At 37.9% G+C, this 11301-nt stretch overlaps 1 protein-coding gene across 1 annotated transcript in view; it reads right to left on the reverse strand.

The window, feature by feature from the left end:
- The window catches only part of LOC106872160 (E3 ubiquitin-protein ligase HECW2), a 224671-nt gene that overhangs the window by 53076 nt on the left and 160294 nt on the right, over nt 1-11301 (reverse strand). The window contains exon 9 of the mRNA XM_052967651.1: nt 2-1940. Coding sequence (XP_052823611.1) covers nt 2-1940 — 1939 coding nt within the window. The remainder of the gene's footprint in view (nt 1; nt 1941-11301) is intronic.

Genomic DNA, 11301 nt, shown 5'->3' on the forward strand with positions numbered 1-11301 from the left:
TGGGGGTGGAGGTGGAGCTGAGCTAGCATGTGTTAGATTAGAACCATCCAGCCGGTCACAACCATCAACAGCAGGGATATTAGTTGAAGAATTTGAGTCTGATGAAGTAGAACTAGAATCAGACCTCTGACTGTTACCACCAACTCTTTTCTGGTGCCAGAGCTGTAGGTGATGAGCTATCTGCTGTCTATTCTGCTTACGTTCCTCTTCACTTAGAGTGCGCATTCTATTAAGCGGTGGTGATGGTGAAGCCCCATTCTGGATTGGCGTTGCAGACCGTGGACTCACATTGTCAGAAGTGCCATTCTTAGCAAATACATCAGAAAATCTTGGTGGAGAATTTATGCGGTGCTGGCGACCATTGGTGTGCATAGAATCTGACATAGAATGAGTCATGCCATGTTTATCATGTGGAGGGTTTTTAGAAGTGTGACTCTTATGTCGTTTAACATGTGAATGAGGTTTTGTAGGTTTTTCAGCTATAGCAACAGAATCCATCGTAGCAGGTCCTGGGACAGACGAAGATAGTTTTCTACCATCATTGTTTAAACTAACAGATGGAGATCCATGGAATTTCCCTTCTTCACTGTGGTGGCCTTTAGATTTTGTTGATACATGTGAAGTGCATCTTGGTGTGAACAGATGGTCATGCTGACCACCAACAGCTCCAGCTGCCTGGTCAACACTCAAGTTTTCTAAGGAGCCAACAAGGCTGTCCACAATATATTGCTCATTTTCTTCAGCCATATGTACAGGGCTGTAAGTTCTGGGCGGAATGGGGGGTGGTGGCTGCAATGAATGGGCAGCAGGGCTGGTTTCTGGGGTTTTTGGTGATAATGTACATTCATTGGTATTTGCAGTAGGGGCCTGGGAGCCACATATAGTGGGACTTACTATGGGACTGACAGGGGAAGAAGGTGTCGACTTGTCGGGCAATCTTGGAGGAAGTGGGGGTGCCTCTTTTGGACGTTGACGAGGAGGAAGGGGGGGAGCTTTGGATTTTGATGGGTATGTTCTTGGAGGTAAGAGTGGTGGTTCTCCAGGGCCATGAAGCATAAGTTCCAATCCAGCAGAACTACTTTCAATATATACATTCTCTACAGGCTCTGATACAGGAGTATTTGCAGATAGTTCTGTTGTAGCCTGTTCTGTCTCTTCACATTCATCCTCAGCCTGCAAACCTAATGATTCATTCATTTCTGTATCTCCATCATAATCTTCACTTAGACTCGTTGGAACTAAAGTTTGCTCATCTTCATCTTCTTCATCCTCAACAGCTTCTACATTTGTCTCACAATTCGATGGTCTTTCCTCACTGCTTATCTCTTCAACAGGGTCTGTATTTTCAACAACTGGTTCAGTGGTGAGCAAAGGAACTGTTTCACTTGTAGATATTGTTTCGCAACTCTCACTTGCTGTCACAACTGGTTCGGCTTCTGTTGAGACAGGGTTTTCTATGGCTACTGCCTCAGCATTTGGTTTATCTGCTTCTTCTGTGTTTTCCACTGTTTTGGTGTCTATAAAGCTACTGTCACTCTCAGTTAAATTACTTTCTTTACTTTCTTGAGATTGATTTATCTCAGGTAAGTCTTCCTCTTCTTCCTCTTCAGAAGCACAAACAATGCTAGGAACAGTGGCCATATTTGGAGAGTCTCCAACAACCAATAATTTTTCCTTTGCTATTCCTATTCTATTTGGTACTTGCATATTTGGTATGATACCATTGCTAATGGCTGGATGCTCTACACTAGAAGATTCACTCACAGTAGGGTTTTCTGGAGATAATAATCCTTCAAGAGTTATCACAGGTTCTGTATGCCGGTGGTGATGACGATTCATAGCCTTTGGGCTGCTCAGAAGTCCATCAGGTAGAGAAGTCTTTCGGGCTTGAGATTTTTTCCTTGGACAGGACAGTATTTTTCTTTGATCATTCAGAATGTCTTAAAAAAAGAAACAAGAAAAAGGAATAATAAACAAAATCAGTAATAATTACAACAGTAAAAAATACTAGCATTATGTTAGGAGCAGTAAAACACTTCTAAATATTACTAAATAGTCAAACTAATTATTACAATAGATATTTGTAACTCTTTTAATAATATAAAGAGTGTAGAAGCATGGAGCATGATATCTCCAGTCGAAATATACTAGTCTAATTAAGTTAATCTTATCTGAACATATCTGTGAAGTCACCAACTGCTAACTAGGTGAGAAACACACATGGAAACAAGAAAAGATTAAATGATTGCTACTTATTAAATTAACTAGCATTATATTGTGTTATTCTTAGTATCAAAAAGCATTACTTTCAATTAATGCTACATTGTAAACCAGTGTTGCTTTATTATTATTATTATCATCATAGGTGGCAATGCTGGCAGAATTGTTAGCACGCCGGGCGAAATGCTTAGTGGTATTTCGTCTGCCGTTATGTTCTGAGTTCAAAATCCGCCGAGGTCGACTTTGCCTTTGATCCTTTCGGGGTCGATTAAATAAGTACCAGTTACGCACTGGGGTCGATGTAATCGACAATCCCTTTGTCTGTCCTTGTTTGTCCCCTCTATGTTTAGCCCCCTGTGGGCAATAAAGAAATTATTATTATTATTATTATTGTTGTTGTTGTTAACCAATATCATTATATATTATACCAGTGCCATCTTATTATCGCCGTTTTGTTAACTAGTATTACTATATAATTATATTAGCACTTTATATTTTTATTACAACATTGTTAACCTACATTAGTGTACAGTATTATATTATTGCTGTACACAGATCATCATCATCATCGTTTAACGTCCGCCTTCCATGCTAGCATGGGTTGGACGATTTGACTGACAATATTATTATATCATTATTATATTAGTCATATTGTTAACTAGTACTTCTTTAAAATATTGCCTCATTGTCAATCAACATCACATTAGCATGTTACTATAAAACAAGGACCATAATTACATTAATATTTACAACACAGAAATTTTTTGTATGCATGGCGTGCAAATATTAATATTCTGCATTTTGCATGGAAAAGCTAGCTCATCTACAAATGGTAAAGTTTGTTACCATTCTCTATCAAAAAGTCATCTGCTACTTCTACATTTTCAAACACATGTAGATAAAATACAGAAAAGTTAATCTCGCATACATGTGCATGTGTATGTGTCTACATGTGTGCATGTATGCATATTTATATTCTGCACTTTGAAGGAAAAAGTGTGCTGAGTTACAAATGAGTTTGAAACAGTGAAATTTGTTATTTCCTGTCAACAAATCCTCTGCATTGTTCTGTTTTCAAAAACACAGGATATAAAAACTCCCCTACAAGAAGAACAGGCAAGGCAATCAGCTGTCAAGTAATTCCATAATAATATGCATTGCCTCATCCATGTCCAAAACTAGACATAGAAAGAATGAACGAGCTATATATATATATACACATAAATATGCATATATATACACATAAATATACATATATATACATACACACATATATGTACATGTATGTATACATTTATCTTTTCTGGGCCACCCAAAAGACATCACAAATTTTTTGTTATGTGTTTTTAGATAAGAAAAATGTACTTCATTGATTTTTTTGCCTTTTACGCCATACTTTCTTTTCTTTCATCTACAAGAGTTTTCGCCAGAAACCTGTCCAATAAGGTCTGTTTCATCCTCACTTTCAGAGTGTTTCTGAAATGAGTTAGGCAAGTGTCACTAAATAGCTCCATCACACGCTCAAGTTGCAACTTTTTCTGGGTGTCTCTTTTGAATAGTTTCTCCCACATTCCCGACATTTCCTCTATCACACTTGTAGAGATAACTTCCTCCGTCTCCTCTGCGTCACCTATTTCCTGCAAAACCTCCATGTGCTGCTGTGTCTGTACCTCTTTTGTCAGCTCTTCCATTGTCAGTTCCTTGGAGTGATCCTCAATGAGCTCATTGATGTCACCTTCATCCACGTCCAGGCCCATGGACTTGCCAAGGGATACAATTTCCTCTACCACTGCCGCTTTGGGTTCAAGCCTTACAAAGTCCATTTCAGACACAAACTCAGGCCACAGCTTCTTCCACACAGAGGTCAAGGTCTTCTTTGTAACACCCTGCCAGGCCATATCAATAATTCTAAGGCATATCACGATGTTATAGTGGTCCTTCAAGAACTCTCGAAGGATGAGGTTTGTGCTATCTGTCACCTCAAAACAGCAGTGGGACTGGTGCTTGGTGAAGAGCTTCTTGGAATCAGAAATCTCCTGCTGGTCCATGAGCTGCAGGATAGGGGTGGTGTTGGGTGGAAGGTAGAAAATCTTTATAAACTTGAATTTTTCGAGGATGTCATCTCGAGGTTAGGTGGGTGAGCAGGAGCATTATCCAGGACGAAAAGGGCTTGTAGGAGTAGGTTATTTTCCTGGAGGTATTTCTTAATATCAGGACCAAAGACAAAATTCACTCACTCCACAGAGAACTACCATGTGACTCACTCCCTTGGATTTGCCCTCCACATAGTCTGCAGTTTTTCTTTCAGAATCTTATGTGACTTAAAGGCTCTGGGGTTTTCCAGGTGATAAAAGAGCAGTGGTTTAATATTACAGTCACCACTCTCACTGGCGCACAATGTGAGGGTTAGCCTTTGTGGCCTGGCAACCTCTTCTCCTATGCCATTATATAAGTCCTCCTTGGGATCTTCTTCCAAAAAAAGTCCTGTCTCATCACAGTTGAAGACGTGCTGGGGAATGTATCCTTTGGCTGCTATAATTCTGGCAAAAGTTTTGAGGTAATCCCCAGCTACCTTCATATCTGCACTCACTGCCTCACCATGTCTGACAAGGTGGGTGAATGCCAGTCCTCTTTTTAAAATTCTTGAACTAGCCCCGACTAGCTTTAAAAAGCTCACCAGATGCTGTGTCCATACAAGTGCCTGGAGTCTGCTGCAGCAAATCAGCATAAATAGCTTATGCATTCTTGCAGATTATAACCCCCATCATGGTATCTCCTGCGAGTTGCTTCTCCGCCAACCACACCATCAGCAGCTTCTCCATATTTTCATGGATAGATGTCCACTTTTTAGAAATTATTTTAAAGCCCTTGACTGGCATTATAGCCTTTATCGACTCCTGCTTCAGTATGGTGCAGATAGTAGAAGTGCTACACTCATACTGCTTCAGTATGGTGCAGATAGTAGAAGTGCTACACTCATACTGCTTCACCATGTCGACTATATGCACACCTTGGCCACGTTTTTCAATAATTTCTTTCTTTAATTCAATGCACATCATCTGCTTCTTCTCACTACTGTCCTTCGCAGTCACTTTTTTCGAACCCATGGTTGGAAAAATGAAGTTTTGCAAAATAACTGCAAGCATAATTGCGAGCAAAACACTGATGCTTTTGTATCCTGCAGCGACTAAGTAAGCATTTTAACACCCGTCTAGCTAATGATCCACTAACATTCTTCACACTTGCTAACGTGCATGTCTGTCTAGCTAGCGATCTACAAATGATCTTCACACTTCCTAATGTGCATAACTGTCTAGCTATTGAGTGAGACACAAGATGCTGGGTGGATGTTACGGCATTCACTATGCCAACTAGCGGTGGGGTATCTGAAACTGGCTTGTAACCCGAATTTTAGCTCGCAACACAATGCAAAAAATTTGCCGAGAGACTCGTAAATCAAGGTACCATTGTATGTATATATATATTATCATCATCGTTTAACGTCCGCTTTCCATGCTAGCATGGGTTGGACGATTTGACTGAAGACTAGTGAACCAGATGGCTGCACCAGACTACAATCTGATCTGGCAGAGTTTCTACAGCTGGATGCCCTTCTTTAACGCCAATCACTCCGAGAGTGTAGTGGGTGCTTTTACGTGCCATCAGCACAAAGGCCAGTCAGGTGGTACTGGCAATGGCCACGCTCAAAATGGTGTATTTTACCTGCACAGGAGCCAGTCCAGCAGTACTGGCAACGACCTCGCTCGAATGTCTTTACACGTGCCAGGAAGGTGATGCTGGGCACAGGTGCCATCATGAATTCGCTTTCGCTTGCCCCAACAGGTCTTCGCAAGTTGAGTTTAGTATCCAATGAAGGAGACAACATTGGCATGGGTGCCAGTCGTTGAATTTAGTTCGATTTCGATTTCACTTGCCTCAACAGGTCTTCACAAGCAGAGTTTAATGTCCAATGAAGGAAGGTATGCATAAGTGGGCTGGCAGAGACCTTGGATTTAGGTCTCACTTGGCTTGCCGGGTCTTCTCACGCACAGCATATTTCCAAAGGTCTCGGTCAGAAGTCATTGCCTCGGTGAGGCCCAATGTTCAAAGGTCGTGCCTCACCACCTCATCCCAGGTCTTCCTGGGCCTACCTCTTCCACAGGTTCCCTCAACTGCTAAGGTGTGGCACTTTTTCATACAGCTATCCTCATCCATTCTCGCCACATGACCATACCAGTGCAATCGTCTCTCATACGGACATATACAATAATGTCTCACTGTATGAGGACCTGCTTTACAAGACCCCAAAGTTTACGAGTTTTATTTTTCAGTTCACTTTTGTGTGGTGAGCTGAAATTTTTCAAGCACAAGATTCAAATTTGGAAAGAAGTCCAAAAGTTTCCACTACCATAACAAATGTTTCTGAGTGTTACCGAGAAATTTACAGCGAGCGAAAAAATGTTTCTTTTAAGCAAACAACTGTAGACTTGTTTTTTAAAAAGAAATCTACAGAGTGATTCAGAAAACAATTATAAAGCACAAAAAGAAAATGACTCTCCCAGACACAACAGAATTATAATAATAATATTTTTTATCATAAATGATCTTTACATTCTTTTTACTTTACATAATCTATTCTTTAAATTCTATTGCTGTTTTATTGCCATTTATTTACGAGTATCATAAATTTTATAGATAAAATATTTTTCTGGGAACAAATTACGATTTATAACGTTGCTACTATGGGAAATTATTGCTCTGCTTTATGAGCAGTCTCCGGGGAGAAATTAAGTCGTATATTGAGGCATTACTCTCTGTGTGTGTGTGTGTGTGTGTGTATATACATACATACATATACAAACACACATATATATATATGATGGCTTAGGTGGTTGAAACTTCATCAACATTCTTGTATAAGAATAATAATTTGTACTCCACAGAAGTATAGAGTAACCCATTAAATTAATGTAAAAATTGTTTTTATTATAACTGAATATAAAAACAAACACTGATACACACATATATATTATATATATATATAAATACACACAGACATATATATCCATATATAGACATATAAACATATGAATGTATATATAGATACACACACACACACACACGACAGATGTAAATAGACACCCCATAAAACATCATTGTATGTTTATTCTAACTTGTAGAGGTTTATATTTTTTACTAATTGACATTTTTATGTTTCAGGTTCTATATGTGACTATTTCATTATGTCATGTACAAAAGAAGCCTTGGAACTGTCTGAATATCAAAGAGACTTATTGTGGGTCATTCTGTAGGTGAACATGGCATAAAACCACAGAAAATCTTGGGATCCTGCTTTCTACAGTTAATAGAGTGCTTTTGCAATTCACCAGAGAGGGGAAAGAGTCCACATCACCTCACCCAGTTCAACCAGGGCCCTCTGACAGGACCCTTCTCTTTGCTAAGAGAAGTGTGGAGGATAATCCTCATTGCAAGACCTCTGAGAGAGCAGAACAAGTTGATGTCAGTCCCAGAACAGCTGTCAAGTATCTCCACAAACTCAGTTACCATGGTAGAAAAGCAAGAAGGAAGCCACTTCTTTGACCAGCCAACGTCAAGTAGAGAAAAGATTGGGCCAGTGAGATGGTGGAGAAGCCATTAGCATTGTGGGACAGTTATATTCTCTGGTGAGTCCAGATTTGCTGTATTTCCTGACAGTGGTCAAATGTGGGTCTGGAGACTCTGTGATCAAGAATTTGATGTGAAAATATTGCAGCCAACAATGAAACATGGCAGCTATTTTGTGATGGTCTGGGGAACAATTTGGAGCAGTTTTTGATCAGAGCTGCTGGAGTGAGGAAAACATAAACTCAGATAATTATGTGTCCATATTGCAGAAAGGACTCCTTCCAATCTTCTCCAGTGGTGAAATGATTAAAGAAGAGTCTTTATTTATGGAAGAAGGGGTTCCTTGTCACATGGCCAAAATGTCACAAGATTTGTTGGATGAGAATAGCATTAAAAAGCTTCCATGGCCAAGTCAGTCACATGATATGAACCCTACTGAACACTGCTGGGATATAATGGTCAGGATACTTCATAAAAAGAACAAGAAAGCATCTTCAAAGCCAGATCTTTTGAGATTACTGCATGAAACTTGGCAAGAAATTCTGCAAGAGAATATTCGTCATCTGATCAATAAGATGCCTAATAGGGTCGTTGCATTGAAAAATGTAAAGGGCATGTCTACTAAATATTCACATTATAACAATTAATAAATAATTTGAATGTATAATTTCAAATTTAAATAAATTTTAATGATTATAAGGGTGTCTAGTTACTTCTGTCATGTCTGACAAGGGTAAAATGCCAGGGAACCAAGTGTAGGAAGTTTGTAAGCTTCAAGTAGTCCATGGCAGGTATAGAGAACAAAAAGTGGACAGTGGATGATTAAAAAAAAAAATTATTGGCAATGAAGGTTACACACTTTTTCCTATATCGAAGTTATGAGGAAATTTGATAATCTGTAAGTTTCTCTTTTAGTTCACGGTTGCTAGAAATGCGAATAAAAATCCAAATTAAGGGAGTGTAAGGAGTAAAATGCAGGCTATATATGTTTCTTAGCTCGCTGATCCTCTGATGTAAAAGTTACCCTATGAGGGGTGCTAAACATAGCTAACCATCAGGTCAAGATTACCTTAATTAAATGATGGTTACATTGTCATTTGGAATTTCCAAGTTAACTCACTGGAAATGAGAACTGATATGAATAGTGAAGCCAGAAGTACAGAGTAAATAAACAAAAACTCAAAAAATGAAAAGGTTAAGAAGTATGAAAGAGAAAGGATGACATCAAGCATGTGGAAGTGAGAGTTGTATAAAATTGATGGGAATGAAGAAAAAGAGAAGGGAGACGAAAGAGTAGGGAGAAAGGAGTGAATAGTTGCTGCTGTTAGTCTCCACAAGGATTCCATGTTTTCAAATGTTGGTACATGCATTGGGAATTAGTAATCATTACTCTAGCTTTAGACCTCAAGCAAAAACTAACAACACTTCTCTACCTAGATTCATTGCTAGCCTAACATATAATTCAGCAGAATACAATATAAAATAGTCCATTGTTACGCAGAAGACTTTATTATGCAATGCAAAAACTGCATGAATGAAGTAACCTCATACTTAACTGTAAACACAAATTACATAATACATTCTTAAGGTGCAAATGCTCACTCTCCCGAGCTAATCCTTCTGCATCTCCTCTATTTTGATTTTTCTAAATAATTTGCAACCATTACCTTTTAGTGTGCTTTTATATATTTCCTTAACTTCATTTGTGTCCTCCTTATGTACTCTTCCTCTTTCTGAATTTTTCTTGTTTGCTTAATATAAACACCCACTTTTTTCTCTTTGTTTCATTTTTTCCATATTTTCTCTTCACAGATGCTAGTATGTATGTGCACTTATATATGTAGATGTTTGTGTGTGTATTTGGGTATATTCATATGCTTAGGGATGCATGCACTCACCTTTGGGCACTCAGGCATTTTTGTGTGTATACTTGGTCATGGCCTGTACACATGTTTGCATGGGTGTGTGCTTGCGTGGGATTCTTAAATCTACTACAAATAACTAATATATTATTTTTAAACAACCAAGAGAAATAACCCATTCAATTCTGAAAGGGATCCTTATATATAGTGAAGGAAAATAACCCATCCATGTTCGTAAATTATTTCATGTAAATTAAATTGAGCATGCATATTTCTTAGTATTTGAACTATTTGAGTTATTTTTGAAATTTATCCAGTGCAACGCTTAAACAAGTAAATAGTATTTTCCAAAACAGTAGATCGACTTATTTCGGTTAGTGACTTATTCACAAATATACCAACACAAGCGCCGCTGAGGGTAATATTCATTGCGAAAGCACAAAATCTTTTTACAGGGTTATTCACTTAGAATTGTTATTATCTCAAATCTGATTAGCCTGTTATTACGTAACATACTTCACAATTTTAGTTTACATACCTTATTAGAATTTCCTCCTAAATTATATATATTCTGGGGACGTATTAACCCTTTCGTTACTATATTTCTGACCAAAATACACCCCTCGTGAGTTTCAATTAAATTCTAAAATAATCATGAATTTACACTAGTCTCATTAAACAACTGTAACTTTTGGAACATAATTGAAGAAAGGGTTTTTCATCAATTCTATTGCATAATTTTTGTCTCAAAGTGACTCTAATTACAGGTAAATCCAGGTAAACTGAGCAAAATGTAAAAATATTTCAATTTTGTTTAAACATTACCATAGAAAATGTGTCATCAGCTAATATTTAATTGGGTATGCAACAAAGTTTTGATATAGAAGAATTGTGCACATCACTAGATTATCAATTGAATTTAATGCACAGAAGAACAGGTGTACCATAAAGGTAAAATAAACTGAAATACTGGAATTTGTTTTTGGAGAAAACTAGAAAATTGAATACAACTAAATGAAATATACTCACACACATACATAAATACACAGGAACATATATAATAAAGATTTACAATAGAAATTAAATCAAAACTTGTCACTCACCTTACAGGTAAATTAAAATAAAAAGTAAAACTAAGTAAATTTGAAAAATATTTATACAATCTAATTATACATATTACAAAATATATTCACACAATATTTCTATCATGGAAAGTTGTAAAACATCTCACTCAACATACTGCAACCTTGCAGAATGCACATTGGGAAGGCGTTTCAACTGGCCATCCACTGGGAGTTTTTCTTTGTTGATGTAGACATTCATGGCACTGCCTTTTGCGACTCCCGATTTTTTCTAATTTATGGAGATTGGCTGAACTCAGAGGGATATCTCTCTGGCAGGCTTTGCTTTTCCTTCCTGCAGTTATTTTTTGGAGGAATAACCTGCCCTCAGCTGCATTGCAACATCTGCTCGGAACTGCAGATGGTCACACCGCTTGCGAACCCCTCCTGATTTGGTATATAATATGAATGCATTTACAATGCCATTTTCATCTACACATGGTTGTGCACTGGTAGATAGAAAATTTATCTTA

Source organism: Octopus bimaculoides, chromosome 4 (assembly GCF_001194135.2).
Source record: "Octopus bimaculoides isolate UCB-OBI-ISO-001 chromosome 4, ASM119413v2, whole genome shotgun sequence".
Lineage (NCBI taxonomy): Eukaryota > Metazoa > Mollusca > Cephalopoda > Octopoda > Octopodidae > Octopus > Octopus bimaculoides.